General features: G+C 40.9%; 1 protein-coding gene across 6 annotated transcripts in view; it reads left to right on the top strand.

Moving 5' to 3' along the window:
* Positions 1 to 23,261, top strand: part of Mxd (MAX dimerization protein) — a 143,848-nt gene extending 120,587 nt beyond the window's left edge. For 5 of the 6 annotated variants that reach the window (XM_076538821.1, XM_076538822.1, XM_076538817.1 and 2 more), the window contains 2 exons: positions 12,682 to 12,829; positions 14,104 to 23,261. In XM_076538821.1, coding sequence (XP_076394936.1) covers positions 12,682 to 12,818 — 137 coding nt within the window. In that variant the 3' untranslated portion in view covers positions 12,819 to 12,829; positions 14,104 to 23,261. The remainder of the gene's footprint in view (positions 1 to 12,681; positions 12,830 to 14,103) is intronic. The other variant, XM_076538818.1, reaches the window with a different exon arrangement.
* Positions 23,262 to 23,373: the final 112 nt, after the last annotated feature.

The following is a 23,373-nucleotide window of genomic DNA, read 5'->3' as shown; positions in this document are numbered from 1 at the left end:
GGCCTGTCCCTTCGGGTAAATTCTTCTCAGGATCGTAGCTATTCTTACGTCCACGTTTATGTTCCCAACAAAACTGATCGAACCACGTTATTTCCACTATAACTTTATACAATTACAATTTTAAACTACTATAATGCACATCTTTATTATCGGCGGTGCATCTTTATTATCAGCGGTGCATCTTTATTATCGGTGGTGCATCTTTACTATCAGCACTTTGCGCATTTTATTAGAACCGAGAGACTCGGATATATCTGTACAAATAACAATTAAGACGAGAACGTCTGAGACAAGAAAAGTCGTAGCATTAAACGTCAGCGATTCAGCGTGACGCGAAAACGAACCCTAAGGGATGGCTGGTCTGTCGGGGTGATTCGGCGTAAAGTCAGTCGGTTCATTTCCATCGTGTCGTCAGGATGAACAGAAGTAATGGCAGACGACGACAGCAACGAGCGTCGCCATAAAACTGCGGGGCGAACCGACAGGAAGGGAAGGACGACGGCGAATTAATTCGTCGACCGTATTATCGGAACCGCTCCGTCCATTAGATCGCTTTTTCCCCGGCGACGTAACGATCCATCCGCCAATGCGACGGGGACGTTCTTTTATCCGGTGCACGACAGTTAACGAGGACGTCTTCTCTACCCCTTAGCTATGTACTTACGCGTATGTATTAATGCCGTTCCTAATGATTCTTTAGGACCGTACTACCATTTGTTGCCACCACGATCCTTCGAAACGCGTTTACAAATATACACACGACTCGTGTAACTCTTGGAAAGGGGTGCTAGAGAACGTAATTCTAAACATGATTTCCCTTTGCAAAAATTGGCTCCGAAGCTTCGTTTTTGAATTATTAACCCCTTAACTTGTACGCTCGAGTTAATTCGAGCGCGCTAAACAGGCTAAACTGAAAATAACAATGTGAAAGCAAAGAAAAAAAATCGTTTTATTGATATTTATCATTTACATGGGATTGTAAGCTATAACACTTATTTATTCAACGATAAAATATAGCCTTTTTCCATGGAACAAAAGCGCAGTATGTAAAAATTGACTTTTCTGTCCGATTTTTTTAAAAAAACTGCGTTAAGGGGTTAAGGAAAACCACGGACATGTAGAAATGGGGGAGTGGAGAATATAACGCGGGGAATTACGACGAGTGGAAATAGAGGGCGTAGGGAATATAACGCGTGGAATTACGTCGCGTGGAGATTCAACGCGTGGAAATACGGAGCGTAGGAGATATGACGCGTGGAAATGCAGAGCGTAGAGAATACAAAGCGTGAAATTGCAATGCGTAGGAATGGGGGAGTAGAGAATATAACGCGGGGAATTACGACGCGTGGAAATAGGAGGCGTAGAGAATATAACGCGTGGAATTACGCCGCGTGGAGATTCAACGCGTGGTAATACGGGGAGTAGGGGATATGACGCGTGGAAATAGGAGGGGTAGAGAATATAACGCGTGGAATTACGCCGCGTGGAGATTCAACGCGTGGTAATACGGGGCGTAGGGGATATGACGCGTGGAAATACGACGCGTAGAGAATATAACGCGTGGAATTACGGCGCGTGGAAATAGGGGGCGTAGGGAATATAACGCGTGGAATTACGCCGCGTGGAGATTCAATGCGTAGAAATACGGGGCGTAGGGAATATGACGCGTGGAAATAGGAGGCGTAGAGAATATAACGCGTGGAATTACGGCGCGTGGAAATAGGAGGCGTAGAGAATATAACGCGTGGAATTACGGCGCGTGGAAATAGGAGGCGTAGGGAATATAACGCGTGGAATTACACCGCGTGGAGATTCAACGCGTGGAAATACGGGACGTAGGGAATATAACGCGTGGAAACAGTTACGGAGCGTGGAGAATACAAAGCGTGAAATTACAACGCGTGGAAATGGGGGAGTAAAGAATATAACGCGTGGAATTACGACGCGTGGAAATAGGGGGCGTAGGGAATATAACGCGTGGAATTACGACGCGTGGAAATAGGGGGCGTAGGGAATATAACGCGTGGAATTACGCCGCGTGGAGATTCAACGCGTGGCAATACAGGGCGTAGGAGATATGACGCGTGGAAATACAAAGCGTGAAATTACAACGCGTGGAAATAACAAGAGTAGAGAATATAACGCGCTCCGCCTCTATACTCGAAGCTGCGCTCTCGCATCTGCGCATGCGTAACCCTCGCACTCCGATTTACCATTATCAAAATTTAGAAAATTCCGTATTCGAAAAAAATTCAGAGATTTGCAAAAAAGCAGGTAGAAATGCCTCCGCACCTGTGCATCCTTCCGCTCAATTCTCGCGAAACGTTAAACAGGAAGGATGGTAGTTGAACGTACATGTGTGCGCGTGTTCTCGAGAGTAAATCGAGTTTGCCAGATGTTCAAGAGACGACAAATGTGTCGTGTTGCTCGGTATAGAAAGAGACAGCCGGGTAAAAGTGAAACGGAAACGGAAAAGGAGGAGGAACCTGTGCAACGCTTCTCGTCAGGTACACTTACGCTCGTCTCGGTGTCATTAATTAATCTCGCGTGATAAATGTTAAGTCGTCTGGCAAGTTCGAGGATGTTAACGCTCCGCGTGTTACTGGCCCAGCTGCTTGCAGCGATTGAATCAGCAACGGGAGAACGCCGCGACAACGGTGGCAGATGTTGCTGCATAAATTTCTGTTAATCCTTACGGCGGTGGCTGTGAGCCGTTTTGTACGGCCACCGCGAGAGATCGATCGATGCTCTTCGATTTTTCGGTTAAATCGCCTAATTTTTACTTTAGAAATTTTATTTATTATGCACAATTTATAACTTCAATTTGAACTCCCATGAATTTTAACGCTAGAACTACCGACATTATATGCTCGTTTATCGAAGAATGAAAAATAAAATGAAAAGGGAAATAAATACTAGAACATCAACATATAGAACTAGTTTTTACCTCAACAAAATATAACAGACATACAATCACGACAATAAAATTTTGTAATATAAAATGAGAGATCTAAAATAAATAAATACTAGAACATCAAGTAACATGTAGAACTAGTTTTTACCTCAGTAAAATATAACAGACATACAATCACGACAATAAAATTTTGTAATATAAAATGAGTAATCTGAAATAAATAAATACTAGAACATCAAGTAACATGTAGAACTAGTTTTTACCTCAACAAAATATAACAGACATACAATCACGACAACAAAATTTTGTAATATAAAATGAGAAGTCTGAAACCAGTCATTTTGACTGGTTGGTAGTTCTAGTGTTAATAGAATTCATCCTTAAAAATTATGTAGATGTTCATTAAATTTTGTATGAATCGAAAGAACATCCGACAATAATTGTCAGATGGAAATCTTTTCCATCATAGGCGCGTTCGCATGAATACCGAGCATAAGGTAGAAGAGAGACAGGTCACCCCGTAAATTCGAGAGGAGCGGGAACCGAGGGCGATTTCCTGGCGATACAAGTTGGCCGAACTCCGCGCTAAAAGCCAATCTCGAAGCGGCTGCGATTAGCGTGACCATCCCCCGTTGTTCGTCGTCTTCGTCATCGTGAACGGAACACAGCCGCAGCCTGAGGGACGAACTTCCGAGATAGATAATACCCGGGAATGTCCAAGTTGGAAGACCGAATCTCTCTTTTCCACCCTCCTGACACGGGCCTTCGGAACTACCGTTATCATGGGAACCTATACATGTTTGCAATTCCGTTTGACGTCTAAAAAAATTGAAAGGCTTGCGAATTAGGAAAATATTGGAACAACTTCAGTTGGCCCGAGTGTGGCTATAAAATACGCGAGTCTACGCAGGAAGGATGTCGGTGGACCACCGGAAGCTGAAAAAGCCAAAGTAAGCTCGATAAGAAATCTTTGTCAAAGATTGCGCATGAAAAAGTAGTACTCGAGAAGGATATCGAAACGAAAGGTAGAAGCGGAAAAAGAGGATGAAAACAAGAGAACATATGTATACGTGTGTCGAAGGAAGAATGGTGGTAAAAGATGTTTGGAGCGGTGCCAATTTCCAGAATAACTTAACGTCACCGATACCATCCACGAGCCGATAGAAGCCGTGCGCGAGCGTTTACGCGTGTACCGCGATTGCGGCACACGTGATATCGCAGACCGTGTGATTTAGACCTGCATCGTATATACCTGCATTTTATAGGCAAATTTCCTGGCATCGACGTCTGACAAGGCTATATCGTGAACTTGCCGGGAAACGTCGGTTTCTGCGTTGAACTTTTAGTCACGCGAAATGCACCGAGCGGATTTAGACGGCGACATTTATGCCGGTCGCCACGGTTATTTCGCAAAACGCTGCAGGGGGTAGTCGATCGCGCCGTGTGCCAGAGATTCACGCGATTTTTAATATTTATCAGGCTCGCCGCACGCTAGCACCCCTGCTGTCTTTTCGTTCGGGGTGCAGACGACAGCTCGATTTCTACTCTTCGGAACCCCTTGCACTTTGCAAAATTTCCCAAAATATTCCTCCCAATTTTTTTCGACCTATCGATCACCTATGATTGTTATCGATTTTCCTATCGATATATCTTCTAAATCTCGAGTCCGTATTTTCACAATGTAGAGCAAAATAAAATACGACGCGAACGCACGGTAGAAGCACTCGTTGAATAATTAACATATTAATTAGAATTATTATCACCGTATATTTTCCGCGATACAAAGGGTTTATTCCCTTTGAAGAATAAATAGAACACGGTAGAACCAAAGAATGTCTCTTTTATTCAAGAAAAATTATTCGTTGTTCAAAGGGTTGCTTTTATAGAAGAAATTTTTTACTCGGATAATGCAGTGTGCACATTTTTGCAGTACGAGGATATTCGCGCCACATTATTGAAATTCCTATTTTGAAATCTATTCTCCGTTCGTTCGTTGTTTCTTCCCTATCTTTAAGGGAACAAATGTCGCGTGTAAACGCACCTTCCATGTTTGGCGGCCTCCCAAACGATAAATTAGTCAAAATGGGAAGAAGTTAATACGTGTTCGGTCCAAGTCTCTGCGTTATCCTGTAAACCGTGGAAGGTGCTTTTTCCGATCGTTTGCTTTGATTTAGAACGTGTATACAGTGGAAAATCGAGCGACCGGAAGCGTTTCGAAATTGAACTCCGAAAATTTATTCAACTGCCGCTGGAAACTTTCAACGTGCGCGTTGTTCCAGTCTAATCGCTCGTATTTTTATGCTTTATTAACTGCTTACGTGTTAAATTACCTTCACAAAATGGCCGACTCTCCTGCTACGACAAACCGAACGAATTACGATTTTCTGTTTCGAATTATTTAATATACATTTTTTTTTTATTGAGTATTGTAGAGTCATTTTTATCTTGAGGTCTAAATTAATATATCGCTGGGGATATTTTTAGACACTTTCTTTAGACTGTTATACTTTCTAGACTGTTATACTTTTTACTTTTCGAAATTGTTTAATTGGGCAGCTTATGTCAATAACATTGATGAAATTTTTACGTAGTCATTTTAGTTGAACTTCAAGTTTGAAATTGTTTATCGTTTTTTATAATTGAGTAGCTTATGTCAATAACATTGATGAAATATTTACGTAGTCATTTTAGTTGAACTTCAAGTTTGAAGTTGTTTATTGTTTTTTATAATTGAGTAGCTTATGTCAATAACATTGATGAAATATTTACGTAGTCATTTTAGTTGAACTTCAAATTTGAAGTTGTTTATTGTTTTTTATAATTGAGTAGCTTATGTCAATAACATTGATGAAATATTTACGTAGTCATTTTAGTTGAACTTCAAGTTTGAAGTTGTTTATTGTTTTTTATAATTGAGTAGCTTATGTCAATAACATTGATGAAATTTTTACGTAGTCATTTTAGTTGAACTTCAAGTTTGAAATTGTTTATTGTTTTTTATAATTGAGTAGCTTATGTCAATAACATTGATGAAATATTTACGTAGTCATTTTAGTTGAACTTCAAGTTTGAAGTTGTTTATTGTTTTTTATAATTGAGTAGCTTATGTCAATAACATTGATGAAATTTTTACGTAGTCATTTTAGTTGAACTTCAAGTTTGAAATTGTCTATCATTTTTTATAAGCAAGTAGCTTATGTCAATCACATTGATGAAATTTTTACGTAGTCATTTTTGTTAAACTTCAAGTTTAACAAGACTGACGCTAAACATGTTCTAAAAAGAATTTCAGTCTGAAGTTCGAAAGAAAAGTTTTAAAAAATTTTATCCAGTATCATTTTAGAACAGCTACTCTTATGAAAAAGAATGATCTCGAGAAATCGGAAGTCTAACATTCTATTTATGACACGCTATGATGTAATACCGTGAAAAGTAAATATTTTTGAGAAATATAGAAACGTCTGTTCGGTCAAAGGATGGCTAAAATATGAGACAGAGATTCGACGTGCCGGTTTGACGCGTAAACGTACAGCAGACGTAAAAGAGACGATCAGAGACGTTCCCGTTTGTTTTTTACCCCGGCAAAATAATTTTGAGTCCCTTTGAAGCCAGCTGGAAATGTTTTGCAACCACGGTGTAACGTGTGTGACAAACATGTTTGTTCTAGTTTTTTACGCTCTAACGGGGAAACGTGTTTTGAATCGAAGTATCACATAATTCTTGTACGCTCAACTTCACTAACTTCCCGATCCAATTTTTCTCCTGTTCGAGCCAAGAATACGCTTAGAAAACTCGTGCGCCATTTTGAACCATGGACTTGCTCGTAACTTAATTATCGCATTGTTGCGTTTCTGACACAAAAGTTTAGACATGAGCTGCTTGATTATAAAAAACGATAGACAATTTCAAACTTGAAGTTCAACTAAAATGACTACGTAAAAATTTCATCGATGTGATTGATATAAGCTACTCAATTATAAAAAACGATAAACAATTTCAAGCTTGAAGTTCAACTAAAATGACTACGTAAAAATTTCATTAATGTGATTGATATAAGCTACTCAATTATAAAAAACGATAGACAATTTCAAGAATGAAGAAAATGATTTCTGCGTATTAGTAAATTGTGGACAGAAGGGTACAAGTCTTCGCGATTCGAATCAGAGCACAATCTCTTCTCCATTTGGAAACGGCGACAGAGTATTCCGTTCTTCCCCATGGGGCCATCGAGAGCCACAATGAAATGTTTATAGTGGCGCAAATACACGCGTGCGATCCGAATGAAATCCCAAACTCGTTTGTATGCAAATTCGAGGCCAGCACCCAACGATCCGCGCCTCTTTCCTTTCTCTCATACCCGTCTTCCGGTCTGTTCTTTCAACCCCTTCTGTCGCTCTTCCACCCTCTTTCACGTGCACCAGCCGGTAATTAAGCGTCGCTAAGAGGTTTTCGCGTTTTACCGTTCTTACCTGCTGCTTTAGGCTTTAATTGTTGCGTATCGATCGATATCGGTTCCGCTATGAAATACACACTTTTCAGACTTGGTGAAACTGTTCGATACTCTTCGACAAATTTCTAAATTATCTCGAATGAAAACTCCCCGAAATTCTACGTACAAGAACGTCTGTCCTTGTTGAAGAGAGAGGTAGAGTATCGAAGGGGTTAAAATGGAGATCATTCGACGATTAAAGTTGTCGAAACGACCGATTAATTACTGCGAGACGAAGGCTGATCACGGTTAATTTCACTCGAACGAAACCTTTCGATGTCGCATCCCATAGGATCGTACGACTCCCGTTAAGTCCGCGAAACTCTTCCGTTCTCTTTTATTTTCCTTTTTATTTTCGTCGTCTTTCATTTCGTCTCTTTCCCCTTTCCCTTGTCTCGAAGGGAATCCTTTCTCTTGATGCTCATTGTCCGCTGGCAAAAAAAAGAGAAGAAATTTCGTCGGGACGGAATCAGTCGCGGCAGAAATTTCCCCAGGTTCTCTTTTCTGATTTTTCTTTATTTTGCTCGCCGGTGTTGCAACACCCCGTGCTACCGTGATTTGTTTCGTGCTCGTGTCTGCTCGTTTCGGGGGCAACGAATTCTCCCCCGAAATCGTTGTAAAAAGCGACGCATCTCCACACGTTCTCACCGTGATTCCACGATGATTCCGCTCCTCCACGTACATCGAATCTTTCATCATTTTTTGTGTTCATAAACTATCAGTCTATATCATTCCTTGCACTTTATGTTCATTAACTATCAGTCTATATCATTCCTTGTACTTTATGTTCATAAATTATCAGTCTATATCATTCTTTGTATTTTATGTTCATGAAATATCAGTCAGCTTCATTCTTTGTACTTTATGTTCATAAACTATCAGTCTATATCATTCCTTGTATTTTATGTTCATAAACTATCAGTCTATATCATTCCTTGTACTTTATGTCCATTAACTATCAGTCAATATCATTCCTTGTACTTTATGTTCATAAATTATCAGTCTATATCATTCTTTGTATTTTATGTTCATGAAATATCAGTCAGCTTCATTCTTTGTACTTTATGTTCATAAACTATCAGTCTATATCATTCCTTGTATTTTATGCTCCCAAAATATCAGTCTACATCATTCCTTGTACTTCATGTTCATCAACTATCAGTCAATATCATTCCTTGTATTTTAACTTCATAAAATATCAGTCAATATCATTCCTTGTACTTTACGTTCATCAACTATCAGTCTATATCATTCTTTGTATTTTAAGTTCATAAATTATCAGTCAATATCATTCCTTGTACTTTATGTTCATCAACTATCAGTCTATATCATTCCTTGTATTTTATGCTCCCAAAATATCAGTCTACATCATTCCTTGTACTTCATGTTCATAAACTATCAGTCTATATCATTCCTCGTATTTAAAGTTCATAAAATATCAGTCAACTTCCTTGATTTTTTCGATAGAAATGTATTTTAGTATCTCATTACGCTACCATACAGGCATTTTGTGAGCAGCCACGTTTGATCAGGCGCACAGAGAGAAATCAGTGGAATATGTAATTTATTCGCAGCGTGCAGGTATTTTCGCGCGCGCGATCCGCGCGCAGTTCGAAGCGTGCAGAAATTCCGCGGGTATTTCGCAAGCGTGCTCGTCACGAATCAATGGCGGTTGTCTATCTTTAGCGTGGCGCTTTGGCGGATCGTGGCGTGGCTGCTCGTGGAAAACCGACGACGAAAATAATTGTAAACAACCGGAGGCACTCCTTAACGCGGTGACGCAATCGCCGGAGAGCGTTTGTTTGGCCAACTTGTAGTCGGGGAATAAAGGGGCAGGGAGGAACGTGGCGAGAGAAGGTAATGGGAAAAAGCGAGAGGGTTCGCCGTCTCTGTTTCTCCCTCGATCCGATTTGTTCGCCCTCTTCTCCTTCCCGAGGGAGGCAAAGTGTGTCAGCGACCGAAAATAATCCCTGTTGGTGGTTCGTTAAAAATATTTTCAAGCGGTTCTCGCGAGCCAAGGCGTTTCCTCCGAGGAAAACACCCCTCTGATCAAAAATCGTACGATTGCCTTTCGATATGGAGAAATTACGGAAAATTTCGAGAAGGAACATCAATATTTTCTATTTAATCGACTTGGTTTTAAGCATTGCTCGCCTCCCAAGAAAACACTCCTTTGTTACGATTCGATAAAAAATCGTAAAGTTTCTCTTGGACCCTAAAGAGTCATTACCCAAAGACAAGGTAGAACATATTCTCTGCGTAATTAACTTTTTTAGCGTTGTTCCCTCTTGAGCCGTTACTTCAATTCGAATAGAAACAAAGTCTCGTTGTGTCGCGGCAAAAAGAGAGCTTCGCGAAGTGAAACGCCTTTAGCCGGATCGCAAAAAACCGCGACGAGGAAACCCACAGCGCACGGCCATTCCGTAATGGCGTTATCGCGGTCGTGTAAATCAGCAATTTATAAGTACGAGAGCGGTTGGCTAAAAAGCGTGGCGATATTTCGAGGAATCGGACGCTTCGTTCGGTGCAGATCGTTGAACTTTTGCGGTATGCGATGGACTCGTGTGGTCGCCTTCTTCCAAACGTATTCGAACGAAATTAAGAAATATTATTTCCCGATAAGTGGATGATTACCTTCGTAATACGCTCCGTAATCTCGTTTCGATTGATTTATCGATCGATACGCCGATACAAATTTGATTTACGCGAAAATTGTTCACTCGAACAGCTGGACTTTTCGAGTCATTTTTGTGCACACTTAGTTTTTTGGAATTGTAAGCGACAGGCACGAAAGAGTTCTAAATATTCTGGCCGTGACAGGCATGTCAATAACGAAATGAACCGATCAGTTTGATCGAACCAGCTGGGGTCCAGAAAATTTATCAACGAGTTAATTCCGTCCAGTTTCATCGTCCGTTTAAACGAACGAAACTGGAAATTCGTTCAATTATGCACCGACTTTTCGATGGTTATATTTTCTTCGTATGAACATCGAATTTATGCGTCATTCTGATCGAGAATGATCACATCTGCATAAATATATAAAACATCCATGGTGTGTGCGAGTTTCATTTTGAACACCGATTGCAAAATAAACGTCCCGAAATAAATCGTTAAAATTGTATTCGAAGAAACACCGGGTACAGGTTAACGAGACACCTTGACGTATAATAGGTTCACGTAAGAGGAGTTACGATTCATAAAATTCGTTCTATCGCGGCATTTTTTTCATCGAACGATCGAGGAAGGTTGCTACAGGTCAAGGAGGTACCGCGATAAAGGGTCGGATTTTTCAGACCGCAGACAAAGACTCTTCTCTCTCGGCAATGTTTTTTTTCCTCCCTTCGGTTTATCCGCACCGTCCCAAGAAAATAAGGTCTCATGGTGATACTTTATGGATATTGCCGGATAGATATTTTCGGAAAAGACCGTAAGATAATTCGACGATAAATTGATCATCCGATAGGAAAGTTTCCTGCAGAGGGATGACGGGGCTTTTCAGGTGAAAAAGAAGTTCGGTTAATTCTTTCCAGCTGACGATGGGCTTTCGAACCCTTTATGTTCCCTTCGAAGCAATAATATCGCTCGGTAAAGTCTTTTTCGGTAAAATTTTCCAAAGGGAAACGATAATTACCGTCGATGCAATTACGCAACATTATTTATTCGTTATAAAACGAGATTGCACGATAATACGTCAATAAGATAAAATCGAACGACTCGATAAATATTTATCGTTACGTATTAATAATTTCCACCGACCGATGGCAATTATTCCGGAAGGGGGTGCAATTCCATCCTGGTCCTTACTTAACTGGATAACTACGCCAATGCTACGGTACGTGTTTCCAACGAGGATTACGCGAATCGACGTGTTCCAAACCAACATGGAGAAACGCGTGCATATCCGATGAACGCTTTCATGAAATGGTAAAATACGAAAATTGGCTGGCATTTCGAACAGGGATTATTGGACAGCGGCGGAGAGAGCGAGAGAAGGGTACACGTGCAGGAAAATCGTCTGCCTACCGGCACGTGTGTACCGTGAATTTGAAACGGTGTGCGGCCCGGTATCGATTCGACAACGGAATTCGCGAACCAGTCTCGAATTGTTGCCGTGCTTATATTTATGAGCCACAGCTGTCCAATCGCATCTACAATTTACTACTCGCATCCTGCGCACCTGCGTTTTTTAAATTATCTAACGAGCCACCGTATGACGCGAGATATTCGATCGATTTCTCGTGGCTTTTGTCCAACTTTTCGTACAACCTGTTCGCGTCTGAACGTATTAAGAACCGAGCCATATTTTGCCAATGAAACTCCTCGCTTGCTATTATGTGAGCTGTTCTTGATATGAGGCTTGAAACATAATTTTAAATACCTAAATATACCTTCTTCTTTATCTCCTTAATGTTTTAGACCTCTAGTCTTGTTCTAGACTTGCTCTGGATCTCAAAATTACTCGTCCAGTTCTCGCTATGATTATGTGAGGTTTAGCTGTTCTTGAAAATTAACAATATGAAGCTTGAAGAATAATTCTAAACACCTAAATATACACAGCCCTTCTTCTTCACCTCCTTAATGTTTTAGACCTCTAGTCTTGTTCTAGACTTGCTCTGTATCTCAAAATTACTCGTCCAGTTCTCACTATGATTATGCGAGGTTTAGCTGTTCTTGAATATTAATAATATGAAGCTTGAAGAATAATTCTAAATACCTAAATATACACAGCCCTTCTCCTTTACCTCCTTAACGTTTTAGACCTCTAGTCTTGTTCTAGACTTGCTCTGGATCTCAAAATTACTCGTCCAGTTCTCGCTATGATTATGTGCGGTTTAGCTGTTCTTGAATTTATTAACAATATGAAGCTTGAAGAATAATTCTAAATACCTAAATATACACAGCCCTTCTTCTTCACCTCCTTAACGTTTTAGACCTCTAGTCTTGTTCTAGACTTGCTCTAGATCTCAAAATTACTCGTCCAGTTCTCGCTATGATTATGTGCGGTTTAGCTGTTCTTGAATTTATTAACAATATGAAGCTTGAAGAATAATTCTAAATACCTAAATATACACAGCCCTTCTTCTTTACCTCCTTAATGTTTTAGACCTCTAGTCTTGCTCTAGACTTGCTCTGTATCTCAAAATTACTCCAGGTCTCGCTATGTCCTCTAATCGGTTCATCTTTAAAATTCCTACATCTTTGTATTTTTGAAGAACATGAATTGTAATAGAGAAATTGAAAGTAAATTCTAATGTGAGCAATTTCTGATTTGCAGATGAAGTAGACGTGATCGGGTACACGAGCAACCAGTCGGACACCGATGATCACAGCAGCGTGCAGAGCAGCAGCGACAGTGGCGTCGCAATGTCCACATCCAGGCTGACCCTTTCCGAAATGATGGACAATCTTTAGGTACGTATCAGGTGTGTATCCAAATCATTTTCTAACCTCGAACCTTCTTGATGATTCACCTTCGAATCGATAGAAACGTATTCAGTTAATTCGCTCGTATATCAAAGTTTCGAAATTTCCAATATTTCGTGTCGGAACGAGGCACATTCTTCTTATTTTTCAATGAACCGTTGAATAAACGACGTCCATATTTTCCTATTTTTCAATAAAACGGACGCTTCATCTAGATGAAACAGATGATGCCATTAGGTTCGACTCGTTACCTGTCGACGAGCAATAATTCAGGCTTATCGTACTCGATGACTCAACCGTTTGCATTTTAGACAAATTAAATATTACGTCAGCGATTGTATCATTTTATTTCCACGACGGAAAAGGTTCTCGAAGCATTTGAGGTATTGCCTCTCTCTTTTTTTAAAAGAACTATCTCTGAAACAGCTTCTTGATAAAAGAAGAAACGAAACTTTATCCTGACTCGGCACTTCGCGGAATGTAACTTTGAAAGTTTCTGAAACGAAGATCATACGACCAGAAATTCCTGGAAGAGAAAGATATACGTTTGTTTTAATAGCACAATGTAGCAGGAGAACGTTTAAAAAGAAGCAAGAACAATGCAGGGCTCTTTTGAAGCTCCGGCCATGTTTTATAGGGTACAGTCCACGGGGTTCTATTTTATTTTCCGCTTCCTGAAATCCACCTTCGCCGACTGTAAATTTCGTGAGAATAAAGATTCAAGAAGTAACGTAGCTTCGGGAGAAAGATTAAAAGCCGAGCTTCTTCAGCGCTGGAACCTCGTACTTTGCTTGATCTTCCAGGAATCTGGAATAATTTTACCGTTTCCAATGCAACGTGTCTCGAGTTAGGAATTTAAAAGACAAAGTAATATCCTCCCCTTTGAGAGATTGACGTCTATTATCCCGGTATGCAACCATTCCAGAGATTTACTATCTGCCCGCACTGATAAGAGAAATATAGATATAGTTTCGGTTTTATAAATTTTTGAATTAAAAAATTCTGAAATTTTTTGTGATTTTAAATTGAATTAGAATAAGTTCGCATAAAAATTCCCCTCGATAAAATATTCTAGTCGAGTGAAGAGTTTAAGAAGTCAGAATCGAATCGATGCCAATATTCCCCCTAACGAAAAAAGCGGTAGGATGTAAATCTCCAAGTTGTTGCGGAAGGTTTATAGGGTGTAGAAAAAGGGGTTGGGGGCAAGCGGAAAAATGAGCCACAAATCCTGGACAAATAAATTTTCACGTCCGTGCCTTCGGGCTGTTTGCAGACAAAGAAGAGGTGGCGCGGTGGCGGCAGAAGGAAGCGGAGGAGGATCGTTCGAGGGCGAAGAAACGACGAGAAAAGGGTTTGGAAGAGCGGGAAGAGACACGGAGAAGCTCGGAACCGGAAGAACGGAAAAGTATCGGCTGGCTCGTACGCGGATACACATCTCTGTCCACTGAGGAGAACACTTAACACTTTCAGACCCAACGGTGTAACAATACGCGTTCCATAGAGGCAGCGATCCGTGCACCTGTCACCCTGGGACCGAACGTGTTAACGCGATGTGCAGCCGCGTACACGGACGCTGGAAATCGGGCCAAAGGAACCGAGTAACTTTGCCGATTAAACGAAACTGACCAACTGGCGAACGGACTCAGCATCCTCGATCGAAGGAAATCGTCCTCGAGGAAGAAACGTTGAAGAAGCTGAATTGGTCGCGTGTAAATTGTCGTCGAGGCTTGTACATATTTTTAAGGGAGACTAAATTCTTGCGAGGAGAAACAAAAAAGGGAAGAGACAGCGAACGAGAAACAAGAACTCGGTTGTTGACGGACAAGATTTCAACGGATCGACTCGAGTCGATCAAGAGGGACACGTCGATGCTGGATACATTCTGCGAACCGTGTGTACCGATCGCGGATCGTCTCCTTTTATCCGATCTTTCTCGCCCGTTTCTTCGTGCCGCATTTCATCGGGATGTTGACCCCAGAAGAGGAACAAGGATTCTTGTCGATCTGTTCGACCAAATTTCTCGCCACCGTCGTTCTTGCGATCGGTTTTCGTCTTTTCATTTGTCTCGCTTGCTTTTGCTTTCGAACAAGAGGGCGCTAGCGATGGGATCCAACATTCGGAACCTTTTACGAGTATCGCGTCACTCTCGTATCTGGACTTTTCTGCTGTCTTCGGGATTCGACTACTATCCTTTCGAAATACTATCCCAGTATTTCAAGTACAACCTGTTACGGGTAGTATTCGAATTTCTCGAAGAAAAACTTCGATCCCGACACTCGGGTGCAACGTGGGTTTCTCGATCGAGGAGGGAACATTTCGGAACTTTGGAAGAATCTGCGGACTAACTAGGATCTTTTCTCGGATGGTGATGCAATTTTCTTCGGTTATGGGAATCCTGGAAATCGCAGAGAAATCCGAAAGAAACGGAGGAAGATCTCTTCCCGAACAAATTCATCTTCAGGACGAAGGGCAAAGGTTTCGAGGGAACCTGAAGGAAACGAAGAACCTCGAAGAGTTAGATCACCTGGAGGGATAGCCTAATATGGACGAACACCGCAAGAATTCACCGGCGAATCCTGGGTCATCGCGTTCGATAAGCCTAAGTTGCACTCGACTGTACTTCTAAAACTCGATCCCATCTCTAGACACGGTTTGTTTCTGTCTTCGTCGTTTTTCGATCCCCGGCCAAAGAGATCCGATTCGAGCAAACCCCTTGTCGCCTCTGATCGCGAGGGAAGCCGAAAAAAACACTCGAAAATGGAGACGTCTTCGCTTTTTCGCGGGAAACGATGAGGAATCTTTATTTTGCGCGAAGAAGATCATTGCGGAAGGGCGTGTAAACGGAGTTAGAGGAAAATCAAGGGTGAAGAAGGGGATAAAGAGGGAACGAATGGGATCGTTGTCGAGAAGGGAGACGGATTTCTTCGCGAAGACGGATTTCTTCGGTAGCCCTACGGTTAATTAACAAAGACAGAGGGGTAACAGTCGAGAGGACATCGACAAAAATCACGCGCATGCATGCATACACACACATACATACACGTACACGAAGATAAAATGATAAAAATGTTCGAAAAAAAGAAGGATAAGAGATAAAACGAAGCAAAAAAAAAGAGAATAACACATACACCGTATGAAGAACCGTCGTGTGTGTGTGTATGTTCACCTGCACACGATGGCACACATATTAGATTTCTGTATTAATTAAGGGAGGGTCGAATGGGAGGGAGGGGGGAGGGGGGTGATTGCGCCGTGATAAATACGGGACGAGTTTAATTCTTTAAACGTACGCTCTAATCGTAATAAGTGAAACGTGTGTTTAACCTCGTTTCGTTGTAATACACGCATTCAAAGAGTACAAATTCTGTGAAGTCCCTCGTTGGTTGTTCGAGGATGTACCAGGACACCGCCACCACCTGTTGTTGTTGTTGTCGTTCCGCGGAAAAAGAAACGACGATTCGGTTTTACTTTGAAACGGCCAGGGTAGAGGAAAGAAGAATGCGCGGGCACAGGTGTCGAGTGTAATACAATGTTTCTGGTATGTGTGCGTGTAAGAGAGAGGAGATGGTATAGTAGAAGTAGAAATATAGCGAATTTCACGATATAAGAATTTGAAGGTTGGAGAATTTCGAAATTTTCAAGAGGAGCATTCGAAATTCCAGGGGAACACGAACTGCGGTGAAAGCAACAGCGGGGTTTAGATTTTTTACGAACCAGTTGAACTACGCTATATTTCCGCGACTGCTACGATCAAAAGAACGTCGTGACAGAGAACGTTTCGAAAGAAAATAAGGTCGTAAATGGGTCCAAAGAGTTCCTCGAAGGGAAGATCGATCGACAAAAGGGAGCCTGTTACGAAGTATAAAGACGAACGCAACAAGATCGACCCCTGACTAAAGCTTCCACTTTGCGGCTCGAGTGAAACTTTACCAGGCAAGATCTGACCGGCTCCCTCGCAAACCTTTTTACGATCCATACGAATTCCAACTTTGCGTCTTACGGCCCTGATTCAAACTCCCCGTTAACCTACGGTAGACTCCCGTTATATTGCCGACGTAGATGCAAGAAATTTTTAGGATCGGTTTAACCAAAAAGGGAGGGCGCCACTAGCCTGCGATGCAACGAGAGTCTACTGTACCACTTTTCGTACTCGTGTTTCGGCGACCAAATTTTCTAGATTTTCGCTTTTTACTTGTTTTACGATCGCGCTATGTCGCTAGCGTATACCGTGTACGATTCGAACGATACAGCGAGGTCGTAAATTATAGCGTTAAATTTTGATCACGAAGTATTAAAACTGTACCGATTATAATCGAACTACAGCGAAAGATTATAAATTGAAGTTCCGGGTTTGAAGAACCTCGGGTCGTAAGCGACTCAAAGTCTTTTCGGAAGAGTAGCAGGCTCGAAGATCGATCACCTTCTTGGATCGAAACAGCGAGGCAGGAATCGTTCGAGATACACGGAGTCGAGTTTTCCGGCTAGGTTTACGCAGACCAGATAGACTGATTACCAAACGTAACGAGTGATCTCTGAACAAAAAAAAACAAACAAATAAACAACGGTTTTAAACGGCGTTAGTTTGTAAGAAAACGATAACAAACGAAAAATGAAAAAAAATAGGAGGTTAACCATTGGGGATATACAAGGATCTCGAAGTACGTCAAGGGGGTTGGGCGAACCAAATTTGAAACACACCTTTCGGACAATTTTCTCGCACAGTACCCTTCGATTAACCCTTAGGTGGCTGCAACCCTACTTAATTTGAGAATTTGGGAATTTGTGAAGGGAGAGTTTGGAAATTTGGTAATTTAGCTCGCTAAGTTTTCAAGTTTCTAAATCTTTGTTTCCCAGATTTTCAAATTTGTCTTTGGGTTACTAAATTTTTCAACATTCTGAATTCCCACGTTTATAAACGAATGAAGTAAAAAAAACCTGGCTCAGACAAAATTTCTATTATGTTATTTTTCCTACTAAAACTAAATAATTTTCCTATTATTTGAATAACAATCGGTATAAATTGCAGGAAATGAAGGAATATGTTGTAAGGAAGAATTGTCATGACCGTGCAAAGAAAATTCGAGTATCCATCGAAGGGTTAATCGAAACGAACGGGTGGTAGTTGATTCTTCGACGAACAACGCAGAAATCGAACAGGGACGACGGAAACGATGTTCTCGTCGATTAAATTCGAGGAGGGGTTAAGAAGGACGCAATCTTTTCGAACGACAGCCAACGTGAAAAAGGAGGAGGCAGTTTCGAAGATTGATCTTGCTGCGGAAACACAAATAAAAAAGAAAGGAAGAAATGAACACTCGAGTCCCATCCGGAAAAGCGACCAAGCCGAATGAAATATTTTCAGCAAGGCAAGCCGCGACTTTTTAACGTTAAACGTAAACGATTACTCCCGCAGTCGTTGTTGTATCAACAATCGACCATATTCTATAGTTGAAACGCAATCATATTGGTTGTTGCAGAGGATTAACCGCGGCCAAAACACATCAAACACAAAAAACGATGGGACTCGAAACAAACGGAAGAAGATTTAACGTGGCGGACATTTTGTTCGAAGTCCTCGAAAATGTCTCCTACTTGGACCTTTCCTCCTTGTTTCTCTTATTTTTTTTTTAATCGTGCAACGACGAAAACGAGCAAATTTTCAGTTGAGGGAATTATTTATTTATCGAAAAACGATTTCTTGATGCGAAGAACGAGGTTCGACTTGCATTTTCTGCCGTGTCGATTTTTCTCGCGTTAAACATTGTTGGCTGTCGTTCAACGGACGACGAAGAATAGGGTGAAACGGAAGACGTGGATTTCTAGAATGGGCGAACGAGTGGAAACGAGGGAACCACCAAAAACCACCACAAACCAAAAAAAAAAAAAATACACGCATACATATATACAAAAACGAAGAAAAAAAGAATGCATAAATTACAAACACAAAAACGTCTACAACAAAAAAAAGAGACCTGTTGGGTCTGGGGAGGGATAACGAGCAAATGAATAATAATAAAAAATAAAAAATAAAAACACACATAATTAACATTTTACATGTAAGAGGTTTCATTAAGTGATTAACGATGAATGTCTCTTGAACGTGTAGATCGTTGATGAACGCACCTTCGTAAGTTAATCGTTCATTTTCCTTTCTCTTTTCGTTTTTTTTTTTTTACATTCGTGACTTTTGCTTTCGTTTTCGTCGTTGCCATCCAGTCGTTGTACGTGCCGTATATCTCTTACGACAAAGAAAAATAAAAAGAAAAGAAAAAAAAACAAAACGAGAAACGATGAATTTTATCGTTTTAAATCTGGGTTCGTAGTACCTTGTAGCGTGATAAAGATGTATGTATTCTATATATTAAATAGGGACACGCTCGCCCGATGTATTATTAAGGAGAACGCAGAGACGAATCGAAAATATTTCCGAAATCAGGATTACGAACGAAATTTCATCTTTTTCCTTTTTCTTTCGATATTCGAGGGTATACGTTCACCCTCGTGGTCGAATTATAAATTTGTATAATTGTTAAATTTTGTTATTCGAATAAAATTCGAAAGAGCGTTTCTTTAGAATTTGATTCTGACTTCAGAAACAATCGAAACCGTACTATTTCCTTTTTAACCGAACGAAATTCACGATGGTGAACGTATCCCGAAGGTTTCTGTTCGGTCGAAAAAAAGTGTCGAGTGCTCAGCCTCGTTTCTTGAAAAAATAATCCGAGCAACGATCGATTTGCGTTTTCACCCCAGAAATTCCGTTGTTTCAAGGATATATCGGGCCGGTCTGTACCCACGAAAATGTGATATTAAAATTAACACGAGAGGGAAGCATACGATGAGGCGGAGGGAAGCGGAGGATTAAACGAGAGGGAATCGACGAGGATATTTAAAAATAAAAAAAGAAGGGAAAGAAAGAGAAGAGGAAGCAGGTTTTCGGGGGTTAAGGGGTGTAACTGAAAAAAGATCGATGCACCAACGCATGAAAGAGGGTCAGACACGTGTGTGTATGCTTTTTTTCCTGTATGAAAGAGACAGAGAGAATGCGAGAAAACGAAGAGGGATAAAAGAGGGGTTGAAGGCGGGGAAGAGACGCAGGAGTATTGAGTGGATGGTTTTTATCGCGAATGACGGTTTGGGCACAGATCACAACAGCAGCAATATGAATTGATGCAGTATTGAGCTGACAAAACGAATGACAAAAACAAAAAAATACTTGTTACTCCAGCCGCTAGAAATATATGTAAGATGTATAATTCAAACAGTGGATAATGCAAAAGTGAAAACTGCGTTCCGTTCTGGACTCGAGGGTGCCGTGTAATTCGTTCAACCGTACTATTCGTTCAGGATATTTTCCTTTTCTTACGCGTTTCTATTACTTTCGATCCTCGAGCCCATTTCGCGATCGTCAGTCTAACGTTTAAGGAACCTTTAAGTAATAACTTGATGATCGATAACTAAAAGTAAAAATATAAAAAAAAGAGAGAAAGAGATCGCGAGAGAGAGAGAGAACGAGAGAGAGAGAGAGAAAGAGAGAGCGAGAGAGAGAGAGCGAAAGGAAGAAAGAAAGGGAGAGGAAGAGGATGACGGTGGGGAGGAAAAAAAATACAAATATGAAATAATAATAATGAAAAAAATGGGTGTTATTTTTAGATGTCTATTAGATTATCAGAACCAGAAAAACTAAAGGATAAAAAAATGCTTAAACATATAAAAAAAGGAATAAAAAAATGAGAAACCTACTATTAATACTACTACTACTACTACTACTACTATTACTACTACTGCTGCTACTACTTCTACTACTATTACTACCGTAACTTGTAATAAGGATTTAAATGAACATAGGAACTTAGTTGATGCGATTTCACAAAATGATGCAACTTTTTGAGAAGAGCGTCCCTTCTTTTTACGAATACCTGCGCAGGACGAATTCCGTACGTACAGAGAGCGAGAGAGAGAGCGAGAACGAGAAAGGGAGAGAAAGAGAGGATCCGTGTTACATCCTGAACATTTCGACCAAACAAAAGAAGAAACAAAATGGAACCAAAAACCGAGAAGAGTCGAAACAATCCTTCTGATAGTTGAAATCATTTTTTATTAAAAAAAAAGATTAAAAATAAACACTGAACGTGTCGCCCAGTCCTGTGCAGGTGCGACTAATAATCGTGGGCGTGAAAGAGACGAAGACGACGAAGGGCGACGTAGGCGTGTCTCTTTTCTTTTTATTTTATTTCTTCCCTCCCAAAGAAGCGAAACAAAAGGTGTGGTCGTCTCCCTTCGTCGCGCTCAGGGACACCTTTTTCCTCGAGACGTTTTGCCGCTTTCATTGTTTAGATGATTACTATTTAACGACAAACAAACAAACAAAAAAATACATAAATAAATAAAAAAGAGAGAAGTACGAGGGAGAAGCGTTATGAACGGGAAAGGTCGACGGGTACCTTTTTTAAAAAGAAAAAACCGTGCACGTCGTGCATGAACGTATCATTGCGAGGTGGGCTTTTCTTTTTTCAAAGAGGAAGAAGATGAAAAACGTCAACAACCACGAAAGCAAACAAAAAAAAGAATACACAACAAAAAGACATTTCCAAAAAGAAAATACGAAAAAAAAAGAGATCTGTTAACGAGAGCGTCGTCGTCTCTTGTTGCGCTCGAGGATCGTCCATTGCGCTCGCGACTCGTCGCTTCGAATCGGCGTTCATCGATTCTCGATCCGAAAGTCGTTTGCAATAATTGTTCAAGAAATTCGCTAATCTTTACAACCGTAAATCGCGAATAGATTCCCTGAAGCGCTGTCCAAGAATCGCGGCTTTAAGTTCGCTGTAGCGACGTTATTGGTCCTAACGATTTTAAAACTCGCTCGTGGCAGCGGCTTCAAGCTCGCTGAAACGACGTTATCGCGGTAACGATTCCATCGGCTTTATTATTCGTGGTAGCGGCTTTATCGCTCGTGATAGCGGGTGTTAACGGTTTTGAATTCGCAGCAACGACTTTCTCACTCGTGGTCACGGTTCTAAACTGTCAACAACAGGTTTAGTGCTCGTGGTAGCGGTTTGATTGCCCATGAAAGCGGCCCTAAGCTCGGAGTATCGGTTTTAAACGCGGTAACAACGATTTTATCGCGAGTGGCAACGGTTTTAAGCTCGCGATAGAAGAGTTATCGTTGATGACAGCAGTTTTATCGTTCGTAGACAGACAATATCGTCGCTAACTCGAAGTGGCCCGGAACAATAAGTCCAAGACTTATCTCGTTCGGAGAATTTGTTGGACAGTGCAGCTCGATTCGAAACTCGACTTTCGAGAATCGGTGATCGGGAAAGAAAAACGCGCGAGCGAAAGACGAATGGAAGAGGAAAGTGGCGAGAGAGGTTAGGAAAAAAAGGTTTTCACGGGTGCGGACGTTGCAATCGCGCAATTGCCGCGTGGCGATACTCCTTCAGACGAAAAGTGCGGTCCTTTTCTCGGTCGTTGTTGAGCCACGGACAAAAAAGACCTCTCTGGCTGTAGCGGGGATAAAAGAGGATGATACGAGGCCGCGCGTAACCGGCAAGGACGATCCTCGAGGGGTTGTAACCGACGAAACGGCTTGAACGAAGGGAACGGGGGGATAAGACAGAGGTGAAAATTGGGTGGACAGGTAGAGCGTGGAGAATTTTGCGAGTGAGACAGAAAATGTGCGAGTGCATGCGCGCGTGTGTGAGTGAGAGAGAGGAAGGGAGAGAGAACGATACACGAAACGGTCCTCGAGATGCCACGTTGAGCTCTCTTTTCGCAATGAGCATTTAATCAACGGTAGGGATTTGCTTTAGCGGACTTAATCTTAGGAACCGATGATTCGCAACGAGTATATATGTAAAATTGCAGCTTGAAACAAAGATTGTTAAACGAAGAAAAACATTGTAAGATCGTGCAAAGGGGTGTGAATGGAAAATACGAAATTGTAGAGTGAAAATTGAGAGAGAGTTTAAACAAAAAGCGAATGAGAGATCGATGGAATGGTATTGAGAAGCGGAAGAAACACGAGAGGCATGTTTTTGTCAATTTGTCAATATTTGTCGCGATTTGGTATGCCTACGATTGAAGCCTCCGTTTTAATTCCGGACGGATATTATAACGTAACGATTCAGTGCGATTCTTATAATTATTATGATTATTCTTAATTAATTGATTATCCATTAACACAGCTCGCGAAAGTAGGAATAAATACCGGACGGACAAACAGGAACCAGATGATTAAAAAGAAAAAAATGACAAAAAAAAGAAATAATATGAAAGGAAAGGCAACCACTTATATTATTGTACATATTTACTTGTAACTGCTATTCGTATTGCAGAGGTTTTGTTCTCTCAAACAAATGATTTCCTCGATTCTGCGGGAAGAAACAGACAAAAAAAAAATGAATAAAATAAAATTTGTGTATTATTAAAGCCCGAGTCCTTGTTATTCTTTCAGCGTTGCATCCTGCATTTCCCCAAATTCGAAATAACGAAGAATTTGCAAGTTTTTTAATTTACTTCGAAAGTAGTTTGCATAAAAATA

This window comes from Megachile rotundata, chromosome 13, assembly GCF_050947335.1.
Source record: "Megachile rotundata isolate GNS110a chromosome 13, iyMegRotu1, whole genome shotgun sequence".
Lineage (NCBI taxonomy): Eukaryota > Metazoa > Arthropoda > Insecta > Hymenoptera > Megachilidae > Megachile > Megachile rotundata.
The sequence above is the reverse complement of the archived record's forward strand: the minus strand, read 5'-3'. Positions and strand labels throughout refer to the sequence as shown.